At 38.3% G+C, this 15,719-nt stretch overlaps 1 protein-coding gene across 4 annotated transcripts in view; it reads left to right on the top strand.

Moving 5' to 3' along the window:
* Ankrd12 (ankyrin repeat domain 12) overlaps window positions 1-15,719 on the top strand; it is a 194,569-nt gene that overhangs the window by 174,006 nt on the left and 4,844 nt on the right. For all 4 annotated transcript variants that reach the window (XM_045142702.1, XM_045142703.1, XM_045142700.1 and 1 more), the window contains 3 exons: window positions 8,079-8,177; window positions 11,121-11,264; window positions 15,461-15,556. In XM_045142702.1, the coding sequence (XP_044998637.1) occupies window positions 8,079-8,177; window positions 11,121-11,264; window positions 15,461-15,556 (339 nt within the window). The remainder of the gene's footprint in view (window positions 1-8,078; window positions 8,178-11,120; window positions 11,265-15,460; window positions 15,557-15,719) is intronic.

The following is a 15,719-nucleotide window of genomic DNA, read 5'->3' as shown; positions in this document are numbered from 1 at the left end:
GCCAGTAAGGTAGAGAAACCAGAAAAAAAGCATACTTATTAAAGGACAGTGGAGGACTTAATGAAGATAAAAGATGGTCACAATATCAAATGTGACCAAACAGAACAAAGGCAATGAACCTGACAAATATGAGTTTAGTGGTGACCTTTACCATGGTATAATGGTTAAGGTGATTAGATGGGGAAAGAAACCACACAGATTATTCTGCATGAGTATGGCAGTGAAGTGGACAGACGGGGTAAGCTTGCCAAGTTAGAATAGTCAAAGGAGAACATTTTCTCCCCCCAGGATAGAAGTGACCTAAATATATTCTGTGTAAGAAAGGCCAATCGAGAGAGGAGACTGACAAAATACTAGTGAGAACAGTGTTTAATAAGAGGAAGGTTCCAGATAAGACTGCTAAGAATGGGATCAAAAGCACATGGAGAGGCTAAGCCTTCAAAGAAATGAAAATGCATGCTTTAAAACAGAGGGAAAGGCAGGTACAAAAAAGCAAAGAATTGTTTATATCTTGCTTATGTTTTCCCTATAATGCCATGATTGTTAACATGTCTACCTTTGAGTTTGCATGCCACCTTTTAGTTTAATTTTATAAAGGGCTAGATCACCATCTCTTACAGAATGAATGTCAAACTTATCTTCAACCTTGAATGAACTACTGATGTCATAAACATTTTCAGCTCCCACTGTACCTCTAACCCCCAAGACCTTAGGATCATCGTGTCCATTACCAAGTCCATTTATCATTTCTCAGAAGTGCTTCTTTTTTAATTATTAAATTATTATATGTACTTAAGAAAGCACAGAGCCAAGAAAAGGCACCCATATGGCTAGAGATACCTCCTGGAGGGCCTGATCCAAACAGACATAGTTTAGGGGAAGTTTGCAGATTCAGGAGAAAGTTCCATCAGTGGGTGAAAAAGCTGTTTCTGTAATCCAAGCAGAGAGCAACAACCAAATAAATAGCCAGCAAAACCCAAAAGCAGCAAGCACAAACTGGCAGCAAGCAGCAGAGGCCCTGCCATGGCTCAGACTGCTCTGCTTACCTTTGGGCTGGAAATCAGATCTGGCCCCAAGCACACCCTGGGGCTAGACCCCAGCAGCTGCCCTCAGTGACACTTCCTCTAGTCAGGCAGCTGGAGACCCAAATTATAAGCTTTAATAAAACACCTGAGCCAGGCATGGTGGCACATGCCTTGGATCCCAGCACTTGGGAGGCATAGGTAGGAGGATCGCTGTGAGTTCAAGGCCACCCTGAGAGTACTTAGTGAGTTCCAGGTCCACCTGGACTAGAGCGAAAGAAAAGAAAAATCCCCAGTCTATGCGGAACACACATTCAAATTACCACAGAACTAGATACCAGAGATGGGCAAGATGGGCATTGCAAACTGCTGCTATAGTTCCTTCATTCTCATCTAATCTTTCATCTTTTGATGGTCTGGGTTTCATTATGAAACACATCAAAGGGCTGGGGAGATGGCTTAGAAGTTAGATACTTGCTTGCAAAGTTGGCTAGGTCAGGCATGACTCCAGTACCTATGTAAGTTGAATGCAATGCAGTACAGGTGATCCCAGTGCGCCTATGACAACAGGAGGCAGGGCCAGGAGAACCCAAAGCTGTCAGGCCAGCTAGTCTGATGTTTGTTTGCAGTCTGGCCATTTGTTTTCAGTGTCAAGAGCCTGAAACAAAGTGGAACACAAACACTTTGAAAATGTCCTCTAACTTCCACACACACATCAGCATGCATGCATGCACACACACACACACATATATATAAACAAAAATAAAGTAAATAAAAACATCTAATATGACTGCCAGACTAAACATCTCAAGTAACTCTGCTTTCTATAGGGTAAACAATCTGTTCCTTATTTTTGTATACAAAGTGCTTATACTTCTCTAGGCTTAACCAAGGTTATTACCACTAGTATACATGGGGGCTTTGTCTGGAGTTCTCACTAATGTTTTGCATCATGCCTTTTCTCATACATGTTTCATTTTTCAAATCCCAATTCATAAAAAGTCAATAAATGATAAGAGAAATGGTTTTATAGTCTCATAGCCACATGATGTTTCTGATGACAGTACCTTTTTAAAATCTTAAAAATATATTTATATTTAGTTGTCATTAGTAATAGACTGAAAGAAATGAATAGGGCTGAGAAGATGGCTTAGCAGTTAAGGTGCTTGCCTATTAAACCTAAGAACCCAGGTTCATTTCACAAGTACACATGTAAAGCCAGATGGACAAGGTGGCTCATGTGTCTGGAGTTGGTTTGCAGTGGCTAGAGGCCCTGGCATACCCATATTCATTCTCTATCTGCCTCTTTTTCTCTTTCTCAAATACATAAAAATAAACAAATAATAAATGATTTGCCATTGATACACTTTCAGCAAGATTATTGTTAATTATTAAAAGAATATTAACTTTTGTATGTTTTATTGCTCAATATTATTTCCCCTTAGAGGATAAAAAAAAATGTAACTGAGGGCTGGAGAGATGGCTTAGTGGTTAAGGCACTTGCCTATGAAACCTAAGGACCCATGTTCAACTCTCCAGATCCCACATAAGCCAGATGCACAAAAGGGAGGCAAGCACAAGGTCACACATGCCCACTAGGTGCCACAAGCATCTGGAGTTTGATTACAGTGGCTGAGGCCCTGGCATGCCAATTCCCTCCCTCCCTTCTTCCCTCCCTCCCTCTCTCTGAAATTTAAAAAAAATAAAAATTGTTTTTGTTTTTCCGAAGAAGGGTGTCACTCTAGCATAGGCTGACCTGGAATTCACTATGTAGTCTCAGGGTGGCCTTAAACTCTCAGCGATACTCCTATCTCTCCCCCCTGAGTGCTGGGATTAAAGGAGTACACCACCACACCTGGCCTAAAATAATTTTTAAAACATTTTTAAAGAAAAATAAAAGGGCTGGACAATAGCTTAGTGGTTAAGGTGTATGCCTGCAAAGCCAAAGGATCCCGGTTCATTTCTCCAGGACCCATGTAAGCCAGATGCACAAGGGGCGCATGCATCTGGAGTTCATTTGCAGTGCACCCATTCTCATTCTGTCTGTCTGTCTCTCTGCCTCTTTCTGTCTCTCAAATAAATAAATAAATAATTTTTTAAAGAAAAAATATTTAACTAAAGTGATATAGGCTTGAAGTGTAATTATAGCTATAAAGAGCATATTAGAACTTTGTGCAAGCTAAAAAATAATTTTAAATAAACTGTCAGGTTGTCTTCTGTCTGCCCATATTGAGGGAGGGCAAAGAGAGAATGTTATGATGTACACTATAATCTTATTCCTACAAAGATGATGGAATTCAAGTTGATTCCTTTGGAGCATTGCTGGAGAAGTGTCTTTGTTAGATTATAATTTAATCATATCAGATGTTTCAAATCACAGCTGAGAAACTGAATGTAGTGTGGATTTTTGTTTGATTTTTTCTTTAATGAGAATCATTAAAGAAATATAATATTACCATAGAACAAACTTACTTAGCATACATAAGCTAAAAGACAAAGTTATGCTACATACCAGCTATGTGATGATTGACTTCTTTTATCCCTAGCTTCCACGTGTGTTAAACAGGAATACTGCTTACCAACTTGCCCAAAAACAGGTTGAAATACTGTATACCAGAATCTATCAACAGCTTTTAAAGCACTGTATGGATTTAGTAGACTAAATCTGTGGTATCTAGTTATAAGTGACTTTAAGGTTTGTATTTACTAGAGCTAATATATGAACTCCAGCCTTTTTGAAGTTACTATTTATTTGCTTGTGACTATACACACATGCAGGTGCACTTGGGTTTCTTGCCATTACAAACATAAGCTGATTTTGCTTTTTATGAGTAGCTGTGGAATTGAACCTGGTCATCAGGCTTTGCAAGCATGTCCCTTTAACCACTGAGCAATCTCTCCAGCCCCCCAACCCCATCTTACTCCTCTTAAACAGCAGTACTTTCAGAAATGCTGAACTAAAGCTCATTTGATCAAAGTTTTGTTTTGTTTTGGGTTTTTTGTTGTTGTTTGGTTTTTCAAGGTAGCATCTTGATCTAGCCCAGACTGACCTGGAATTCACTGTGTAGTCTCAGGGTGGCCTCGAACTCAAGGCAGTCCTCCTACCTCTGCTTCCCAAGCGCTGGGATTAAAGGCATGTGCCACCACACCTGGCTATAAGTTTGGTTTTTAAAAATTAATAGGGCTACAGAGATGGCTTTGTGGTTAAGGCATTTGCCTGTGAAGCCTAAGGACCCAGGTTTGATTCCCCAGCACCCACATAAGTTAGATGCACAAGGGGGTGTATGCGTTGAGTTTGCTTTCAGTAGCTAGATGCTCTGGCATGCCCATTCTATCTGCCTCTCTCTCTTTATCTCTCACTCTGTCTCAAAATGGATAAATAACATAAAAAATTTAAATTAATAAAGCTGGAAGTGGTGGTGCACGCTTGTAATCCCAGCACTTGGAAGGTAGAGGTAGGAGCATCAGTAAATCTAAGTCATCCTCATCTATGTAATGAATTCAAGGCTTCCTGTCTCATAAAATCATTTTGACAGCACATTTTTTATATTTTCCAATGTTTGGGCCATTTGTTTTCCCCCAGACTATGAATTGCTGTTTTTATCAAGGTAGCCTTCACATAGATTTAATTTTTGTACTCTGGTTATAAAACCTACTAGAAAAGTATTATAAAAATCCTCAAAGTCAGTGTTTATTACTCTTCCATTAAATGTGTTCTTCACAACTTAATACTACCATTTTCCCTAGGAAATCAAGAGAGAGGGAAAAAAAAAAAAAAACACTACAGGTCAAGTTCCAAAAATCAAATGATAAAGGAGAAAAATGACACAATTTGGTATCTACAATGACCCACTGATAACAAAATTTTATAGAAATCCTACAGAAGTATTCAAAAAGTAGGTGATGGGAGAAAAGTATATCCCTGAGAACCTTTCAAGAGAATAACTATTTCCAAGGCTCTTGTCAATAGACATCTCTTAAAGGTGTATAATCAAACCAGCAAAGATAATCTTCAGAAAAATCTCCATAGGTTACCTCGATCATGTATTAATTGCCAAATTTATATATTTTACCCAAACCTCTTTCATTTCTATTTTACTAATGTCCCCTAAGCCTCAAAAACTCCTGCATATCAACACATAATTGAATTTACCTAGAAACCTTTGTCCTCTCTTCTCTATGGTTTCTGCCTCCATTATGAGCCTCCAGTTCTCATGCTGAAAACATGTGACTCCTCCTTAGCTTTTCTATCCTTTGATCTTACTCAGTCACCAGCACTTTTAGGCCCTGACCTCTCCACTCCCATACTCATCTTTTCAGCATGACAGCAATGTGCTTCCTTTATACTATTCTGTAGTCTTTTACCTGTAATATCTGTTCTGCAGACACAGCAGCAAGCTGTGATACCATTCAGTGGCTCCCCATTACAAAGTCTGTCCTGTCATGTTCTACATAACATCTGTTGCATGTTAATTAAATACTGTCTGTGTGGGTGGGAGAAGGCATTTATAGTAGAAAAGTTTGGGAAGTGCCCTGTTAGCTAAAAGTAATACGTTGCTTCACTATTGGACTTTGCAGAACTTCTAGTCTGTTGGAGACTCCTACAAAAATATACAGCGTTACACCATTTCTTAGAGATCATGGATGCATGTTCTGTGGTACATACTTAAAGAAAAACTGGGCTACAGAGATGGCTTAGTGGGGCTGGAGAGATGTCTTAGCAATTAAGGTACTTGCCTGTGAAACCTAAGGACCCAGGTTCAACTCCCCAGAACCCATGTAATCCAGATGCACAAGGTGTGGCACATGCATCTGGAGTTTGTTCATTGCAATGAATAGAGACCCTGGCAGGCCTATGCTCCTTCTTTTTCCCTCTCCCCCTCAAATATATTTATATTTGAAAAAAAAAAAAAGAAGAAAAGCTGATTCACAGTCTTGTCTGCAGCTTCCATTGCTTTGCCTGTACTGATCTTTTCACCCTCATATCCCACCCTTTTTTTGCCCAATTTTGACATTCCTGTAATTTGATTCGGTCTGCAGATACTACCATATTTCTTTGCTCAATGCCTTTAATCATTCATGCTGTTTTCCAAGTACATCTCCATTCCCCCTTTTCCTTCCCCCTTTTTCCACTACAGCTAACTTCTCTAATTTACTCAGCCTTCCTTTAAGATACAGTGCAGACACTATCCTTTTAGGAAGCTTTCTCTGGCACCATAGCCTTAGATGAACAGTCTTCCTCTGTGAGCTAACCTTGTTCCTATATGATATTACAACTTTTAAACAATTCTACCAAACTCATTCTTGTTAAACTTAAAAGAGTTCACAGGACACAAAAAGTAAATGTACTACTATAGCAGTTAGAGACCTGAAAAAATTACCCCCCCCCACCCGTAACTTATTTGTCCTGAAGAAATTTCCACATTCTGATTTGGTTGAATCCTTATGCTGTTATCTAACATGTTTTTGCTTCCACATAATTCCTGTTATAGAAACATCATCTTACTAAATCTAGCTTTGAATCTTTTGTAAGAATTTTTTATATATGTTGTCAGGTGAGTCTTGGGGCACCTACAACAAGAATCCAGTGTACTCCTTTCGATTGGAGTTGAGAAATTATCAAATATCATAAAATACCTTTATTTGCCATAATCTTAAAACCATAATCATAAACACGGATTATGTGCAGGAATTCAGATACCCTAAGAGGAAGAGAGACTATTAAGGCTCACAGTTGTTGCCAGACTTGCCTGTCTTTTTACTTTTGGAGTAGAAGTTAAGGGCATTGACTGCAAAAGACCTGCTCACAGGGTCAAAGACCCAAAGAGAGGAAAATAGTGAAACTGAAATAAACTAAGAGATAAGAATTTAGTGCAAGTTGAGGTCAAGGGACTTCATTTTCTAATGGCAGTGGAGTCCTGAGATTCTGTAGCTCTTCATATTTATTCACAGGAGGTGTAATGCTTAAGGAAGATGTTACTGTATGCACTGTGGTTTAAAAAAAAAAAAACAGCATTGGGATGGAGAGATTGCTTAGTGGTTAAGGTGCTTGCCTGCAAAGCCTAAAGACCCAGGTTTGATTCCCCAGAACCCACATAAGCCAGATGTACCAAAGTGTGGCGCATTTTGTCTATAGTTCATTTACAGTGGCTATAGGTCCTGGTATACCCATTCTCCCTCCTCCCTATCTGTGTGTCTCTGTAATAAATAAAGATAAAATCCTTTAAAAGAAAATGGAATTGGTCATGGGACATCAAGATTAGAACTGTGGTATGAAGGACTTGAAATAATATGAGGGTTAGGTCATGGAACACTGCAGTCCTGACATTTATTTTTTTGTTTTGCTTGCCAGCACATACAGCTCCATGAGTCAACAGCTTGCTGTTTCCTTGTGTTAGAAGCTAATGTCTGGCTTCAGATAGTCCCTAACAATTGACTCGTTCTTCCTTAACCTCCAGAATTTACCAGAAAGCTTAGTTCAGTATTATATCAAATTAGAAATAAATCAATAAATAGGCAAAGTCATATGGCATATCACATATAAAAAACAGTTTGAAACTGGACATAGAAGTACATGCCTTTAATACCAGCTCTCAGGAGGCTGAGGTAGGAAGAACAGTGTGAATTTGGGGACAGCCTAGTACTCCAAAGTGTGTTCCAGGTCAGCCTAAGCTAAAGTGAGACAACCTCAAAAAGAAAAAAAAAGTTTGAAAATAAGTTTATTACATGATTTCACCTACTTTCCTATAAGGTAGTTCACGGTAGAAATATTTTAAATGTTTGATTTTTATGACATCTACAAAGAAGCTTATTACACTCAAGCACCTGGACTGCTGTTTTCTTTAGGAATGTGTCCTCTTTTACACTAGCTTTTCCATTTTGGTAGCTCCTCTATTTTCTAAGAGTCTCAGTCTAATCAAGGTGACAAGATTAACCATCACAGTACTGTAATGTTTCATGGAATGTCAGAACCTAAGTTATGTACTAAAGATGTTAATTTTCAAAGAATGTTAATAATAAAAACCCAATAGGTTTAACTGTATGTTTCCTAATTAGATCACACCACCGCCTTCACTGTCAGATCCACTTAAAGAGCTTTTTCGGCAACAGGAAGTTGTAAGGATGAAACTGCGTTTGCAACACAGCATTGAAAGGGTAAGATACCCTTAAATATAAATCTATGCCAAAAAAATTTTTTAACACTATCTAAAAATGACCTACAGTTTTTTCGTTAATAGATTTTTCTTATTTACAGCCATTTTGGGAAATGATTTGAGTTTGTTACCTTATACTTACCCAATTAAAGGGAGAATTTTTACCTAATTTAGGATATCTTCTCCCATGTTACAGTTCATGTTGAAGTATATTGTGGGCAAATAAAAGTCTCTGATAATATCTCACTTATCTGTTAACTTTTTAGAATTACAGCATTAGACTCCTAATAGGACATTCAGAATTCTAAGTTCTTGAATGGTTGCTCAGTGTACCAGCTTTTAAGGATTATGTGTAAAGATTATGTTTAGTTATCCTTTTGGGTATGTCTGAGTATCTGGTTTTCAGGGGTTAGTCCTGGCATGAAGTGACAGGGGAGGAGAAAAAAGCCATCTCTTCATAGGAATCATGAAAGTCATTTTACTTAGATTTATTAAAAAATATATATATACAGTATTTTAAAGACCAGGCACGGTGACGCACACATTTAATCCCAGCACTCAGGAGGCAGACGTAGGGTCACCATGAGTTCAAGGCCACCCTGAGACTACAATAGTTAATTCCAGGTCAGCCTGAGCTAGAGTGAAACCCTACCTCAAAAAACCCAAAACTACTAATAATAATAACACTTCAATATTATGAGAGACTTTGAGGATCTCTGGAAAATTTAAGTTACGATATTTCACAAAAATATACAAGTGCTTGTTTTATATTTGGTAGGTTTCCCAGGGCAGATTTGTTTTGTGGACCAATTTGATAAATGGGGAACCTCTTCTTAAAGTTTTTAAAGGAATAAAGAGTCACAGGATTACAGAGAGAAGCAACAAATAAAAGAAAACACTTAGCACCCTCTGCTACCCCCAAAACTGAGGGACTACTACTTGGGAACACCCATGGCCTCTCCTCATGAGACATTGCTTGAGAGGCTTTGCTCTTGACCTCCTCCCTAGCCACAGGTCTCAGAGTTAGCACCACTAATCTTTAGCCCCAAAAATGTAGTTATCACCATTGGTAAACTTCTGTAGCCAGGATTAGGATGGGCTGCAATATGCAGCTGGACCACCAAAATTCCCAGGCTGCTAAAGATTGCTTACTTTATTAACTCTTAAGATTCTACCTGTAACATATTTGGAAGTTTTATGTCCCCCTTGATTTACTAAGCAGGGTATGTTTATTTCTGTGAAAAACTTCACTATAAAAGAAAAGCTGATTCCCTAAGTGCATACTATCACACATCTGGTAATATAGTTATAACTAAAAAGACAATGTGGAGCTGGGAGAAATGGCTCAACAGTTAAGGTGCTGCCTGCAAAACCTAAAGACCTGGGTTCAAATCTCAAGTACCCACGTAAAGCCTGATTCACAAAGTGGCACATGCATCTAGAGTTTGGTTGTAGTGGCTGGAGGCCCTGACATGCCCATCCTCTGTATGTCTTTCTCTCTCTTCCCCACCACTGCTTGAAAATAAATTATTTTTTAAAAACACTTAAAAATAAAGTAAAAAAGACATAATGACAAGCATTAAGAAGGATGTAAGGAATTGGGAATTTTCATACATTATTGTTCAGAATGCAAATAATACCAGTTTCTGTGGAAAACATTGACTGTTCCTCAACAAATTAAGCATCTCCTGTGACCAAGTAATTCCACTCCTGGTTTTCTCATGAAAAAATAAAATGTGGAGCTACGCATGATGGTACACGCCTTTAATCCCAGCACTCAGAAAGCAGAGGTAGGAGTGTCATTGTGAGTTCAAGGCCACCCTGAGAGTACATAATGAATTCCAAGTCAGCCTGGGCTAAAGAGAGACCCTACCACAAAAAAAAAAAAAAAAGAAAGGAAGGAAGGGAGGGAGGGAGGGAGGAAGAAAGAAAAGAAAAGAAAAGAAAAGAAAAGAAAAGAAAAGAAAAGAAAAGAAAAGAAAAGAAAAAGAAAATGTGTATGTGTTCAAACAAAAGTGCTCATAACAGCATTTTCTTAAGAGTGTAAAGGATAACAACCTATAGAATAGGCAAAACATTATCTTTGCCTTTGGAAGGCTTCTATTTGGGCTTGAGAATTAAAATGGTATAAGGCAAATAACAAAAGAAAGGCATATAAATGTATATGCTGATGTAAGTTTCAACACAAGCACCTTTACACTGTTTTTTTAATTACTTCAACTAAAAATAATCTTTTATGTCAAAAGTAGCATATTTTGAAGTAACATATTCTGCCAGCCTTCAAATTCAAATTATCTACTCAAGAGTGGGATAAATAAAAATTTGTATATCTGTACAGTAGAATATTAGTTCTCTAGAGAAAGGAATGAGATACCTGGTACATACTACAGTGTGGATGAACCTTGAAAATATGCTAAGTGAAACTGAACTAGTCAGTCCCAAGAGACCATATATCATGTAATTGTACTTAGGAATAATTAAAATGTTCAGAACAAGTAAATTCAAGAAGACAAACTTTACAATAGAAGGGGGTATGACTGCTAACGGATATAAGATCTCTTTTCAGTGTGATTTGAATTAGAAAGTGAGAAATTAGAAATTCTTGGTGAGTATAATAAAAGTTACCATATACTTCATGAAACAATTTTAAGGCCAGATGTAAGGAATAATGCCTATAATTCCAGCAGTTTGGAAGCTAAGGTAGGAGTTCAAGGTCAGCCTGGGCTATATTGAGGTTCTGCTTCGAAACAACAGAATTTTTTAAGAAAAATAAACTTCCAACTTTGGAATAAGAATTTTTACTTACACTTTTAGGACCCTAGAAATTTTTCCATTAGTGAAGAAAATTTTATTATAATATTATGTAATATATCTTAAGTGAATTCATCTACTTTCAAAAACAAATTGGTGAAGAATTGATTTTTTTAATTCTTTGTTGTGCTAGGAAAAACTTATTGTATCCAATGAACAAGAAGTCCTGCGAGTTCATTACAGAGCTGCAAGAACATTGGCAAATCAAACATTGCCATTTAGTGCTTGCACAGTCTTACTGGATGCAGAAGTGTACAATGTGCCATTGGACTCCCAGGTAAAGTGCTCATTGACTCAGAGTGTTCCCAAGAAAAACAACATGGCTCTTGTTAGACTTGGTTTCCATAGAGGAACATCATCCTTAAAGCTCAGAGAAGAAGCTGGGTGTGGTGGTGCACGCCTTTAATCCCAGCACTCAAGAGGCAAACGTAGGGGGATTGCCATGAGTTCAAGGCCACCCTGAGACTACATAATGAATACCAGGTCAGCCTGAGCTAGAATGAGACTCTACCTCAAAAAAAAAAAAAAGAATATAGGGGATATGCTAGAGAATGGTACAAAGCCCTTTCTGGGCTTTACTCTTCTCATCAGTTAAATAAAAAGGATATTGGGGGGGGGGGTGGAGAAATGGCTTAGTGTTTAAGGCACTTGCCAGCAAAACCAAGGGATCAAGGTTCAATTCCCCAGTAACCACATAAAGCCAGATGCACGAGTGACACATGCTTCTGGAGTTTTTTTGCAATGGCTAGAGGTGCTGGCATGCCCATTCTCTCTGTCTGTCTGTCTGTCTGTCTGTCTCTCTAATAAATAAATTAGTAAAAGGATACTGACTAAATTAGATGTACATGTGTGTAGAATTCGTTTGCAGAAGCAAAAGGCCCTGACATGCCTATTCTGTCTCTCTCACCCAAAAATAAATAATCAAAAATATTTTTTTAAAAATACAAACCAGTTGTGGTGGTACATACCTTTAATCTCAGCACTTAGAAGGCAGAGGTAAGAGGATCATTGTCAGAGGCCATCCTGAGACTACATAGTGAATTCCAGGTCAGCCTGTGCTAGAGTGAGACTCTACCTCAAAAAAAGAAAAGAAAAGAAAGAAAATACAAGTGGCTGGAGTGATGACTTAGTGGTTAAAGTGCTTGCCTGCAAAGTCAAAGAACTCAGGTTCACTTCCCTAGTACCTACGTAAGCCAGATGCTGAACGTGGCACATGTGTCTGAAGTTCATTTGCAGTGGCTGGAAGCCCTGGCATGCCCATTTTCTCCCTCCCCCTCCCTCCCCCTCTTTCCTCCTTCCGCTCTCTCTCTCTCTAAGAAATAAATAAAAGTTAAAAAAGAAATACAACTCCTAAAGTACTTTCAAAGCAGCTCATCCTCTGTTTTCTGATTTATATTATAAAACCAGGTAATCAGCTGAGCATGGTAGTACATGCCTATTATCCCAGTACTTGAGAGAATGTAGAGCAAGTTGCATAGCCAGTTCCAGGCTGCCCTGGCCTACAAACATAACCCTACCTCAAAATATAAACAAAACAATATATAAGACCAGAGAATCACAGTATATACATATTTTTTCCTTTTTTTGTCTTTTTTGTTTTGTTTTGTTTTGTTTGGTTGGTTGTTTGGTTTTTCAAAGGGTTTCACTCCAGCCCAGGCTGACCTGGAATTCACTATGTAGTCTCAGGGTGGCTTCAAACTCACAGTGATCCTCCTACCTTTGCCTCTGAAGTCCTGGGATTAAAGCGTGTGCCACCACACCCAGCTCACACATACATATTGAATAATTTGTTTCTAAAGTACATGTTTATATGTTTAGTTCTAACCTTTATAAAAAGCTATTTTACATTAAACACTACAGGTTTGTGGAACTTTTGGGTGTGCCAAAGCTAAGACAAGGTCAGATTCCTATTCTGATCTTCAGTGTTGGTAGAATAAATTAATTGGGAATAACTTGAGCTATATATCTTTTTGTTGGCTTTTTTTTTTTTTTTTCTTCACGGTAGGGTCTCACTCTAGCCCAGACTGACCTGATGTTTACTGGCACATACATATTACACAAGCTTAGAACCAACCATATCCATTGTCAGAACTTTCTGTGCCTAAGCCATGAAAGAAAATCTGATCTGAAGAGAAAATAATTAAAATTTAAAAATAGAAATATAGGCAATGTGAGCCAGGAGTAGTAGCACACGCCTTGAATCCCAGCACTTGGGAGGCAGAGGTTGGAGGGTCGCTTTGAGTTCAAGGCCACCCTGAGAGAATACATAGTGAATTCCTGGGCTAGAGTGAAACCCTCCCTCAAAAAAAAAAAAAAAAAAAAGAAGAAGAAGAAAGAAAGAAAGAAAACAAAACAAAACAAAAATATAGGCAATAAAAGATAACACCCCAAGTCAGAATATAAATGCTGTTTTATAATAGAGTTAAGGCTGGGGAGATAACTCAGTCAGTAAAGTGCTTGCTTCACAAACATTTAGACCTGAGTTCAATCCCCAGTACCATATAAAGAAAATCAGATGTAAAAGGAAGCTGACTACCTACCATGAGATGAATCACCTCTACCACATCTGCTGGGACAGGAAGTAGCAACGTGAGTACTGTCCTCACTGCTAACCTGACAGCCAGTCTCAGAATGATGGTTACTGACACTGTGGTCACCCAAATCTCATCAAAACAAATTCAGAGGCTACAGAGAATTCAACACTAATTCAGATTTCTAACATGCCTGCTAAGGCTTGGGGAACATTGTGGAAGAAGTGTGGAAAGAGGAGTATAAGAGCCATGGAGGGTGGGACCAGCCTGAGGCACTGCTTTCCCCCCATCACCACCGCACTGAGACTGACTTGAGGAATGTATATCTGGAGTTCGTTTGCAGTGGCTGAAGGCTCTGGTGTGCCCATTCTCTATCTGCCTCTCTACCACACATAAATAATAAAATAATTTTTTAAAAAAGCATTTCAATGGTAAATGGATTTTAATAATTTAAGTAATGTAGTAAACTTTGTCTCAAATATTCCTAATGATCCAGATCACAAGATTCTTAAGTTTTTTTTTAAATTATTTATTTATTTATTTATTTGAGAGCGACAGACACAGAGAGAAAGACAGATAGAGGGAGAGAGAGGGAATGGGTGCGCCAGGGCTTCCAGCCTCTGCAAACGAACTCCAGATGCGTGCGCCCCCTTATGCATCTGGCTAACGTGGGACCTGGGGAACCAAGCCTCGAACTGGGGTCCTTAGGCTTCACAGGCAAGCGCTTAACTGCTAAGCCATCTCTCCAGCCCTTAAGTTTTTTTTAACATTTATATACTTGAGAGAGAGTGTGAGAGTGAATATGGGCATGACAGGGCCTCTTATTACTACCAACTCCAGACACATGTGCCATTTTGTATATCTGGTTTCCCATGGCCACTGGAGAATTGAACTTGGGCTGGCACGCTTTGCAAGCAAGTATGTTCAACCGCTGAGCTGTCTCCTCAGCCCCAGATACCAGATTTTAAAATTTAAGCTTCATGCAAAACCAAAATGTGAAGCTTATTCTTTTGACAAGGAAACTTAAATAGTTCTGCATTTTTGAGGACTTAATTACAGAACCCTTTTAGAACTGGCTTTAGGGTGTGTCACCTTTCCTGGGTAGAGGCATCGTTCATTCACTAGCCTACTTTGTCATACTTCTTTTCAAAACAAACTTGTAATATTACACAATAAGATTTAAAGTAGCCAAAATGTCGTCTTTGTCACCAAAGAGAAAGTGATAGTTGCTGAGAATGTGGGTAGGGGCTGTAAGGGCTTCCTGATGCTCAAATGTCACTTCACAGTGCTTGGTAGTGGTAGTAGTGCTTTGGCAGGTAAAGTAGTGCCAGAAGTGTTAAATTGACACTATGTGTACAGTGTGTCTTGCCAGCACTTTTAACTCAAGAAAAAGCTTTTATCATATTATATGGAATAGAAAATTGAGAGTGTGTGATAATTCACAGTTACACAGAAAGATGCAGAGCTCAAATTTGAATATAGCCTACCTTAGTTCCAAAAGTAATAATCTATAAGAATTGGTGAAGAATTTCTTTATAAGTACTCCAAAAGATTGGTTCTGAAGGAAATGTTGCCTCCAGTGACAGCTGTCTTCCACTGAATACCTTTTCTCCCTATAGGCATGTGTAGTTCAACATGAGAATTATGTCTGAAACTAATTCAATAAGGTTATCACAGGCACAATACTTCACACATCTTGCCTTTTTAATCAAATCAGAGCAGTAAGGCTCTATTTTAATTAGTAACTAAGAACAGCATCTTCGGAATTCTGAGGACATCTCATTATTGAAATAAAAGCTTTACTGAATTTTGTATTTTCAGAAAGGTATTTTTGTCATTAATAAAAACAGATCATAGACAAAAATGTTGTTATAATGACATAAAGGTTTTTTTAAGTGGCTTAATGTTTCAGTATTCAGCTACTTTTAATGTTCTCTTTCAGTCTGATGACAGTAAAACCTCTGTGAGAGATCGTTTTAATGCAAGACAGTTCATGTCCTGGTTACAAGATGTGGACGATAAATTCGACAAATTAAAGGTAGGTATGTTTACTAATCTGTCTGTTTTTGAGGCAGAATCTTATACATACCAATCTGGCCTTAAGCTCACTTTGTAGCCCAGGATAACTTCAAACTTCCACTCTTCTGCCTCTACTTCCCAAGTGCTAAGGTTCCAAATGTGTACCAATAGGCTTGAGTTTA

This window comes from Jaculus jaculus, chromosome 2 (genome assembly GCF_020740685.1).
Source record: "Jaculus jaculus isolate mJacJac1 chromosome 2, mJacJac1.mat.Y.cur, whole genome shotgun sequence".
NCBI classification, from domain to species: Eukaryota; Metazoa; Chordata; class Mammalia; order Rodentia; family Dipodidae; genus Jaculus; species Jaculus jaculus.
Note: the sequence above shows the minus strand (reverse complement) of the source record. Positions and strands in the feature narration are given on the sequence as shown.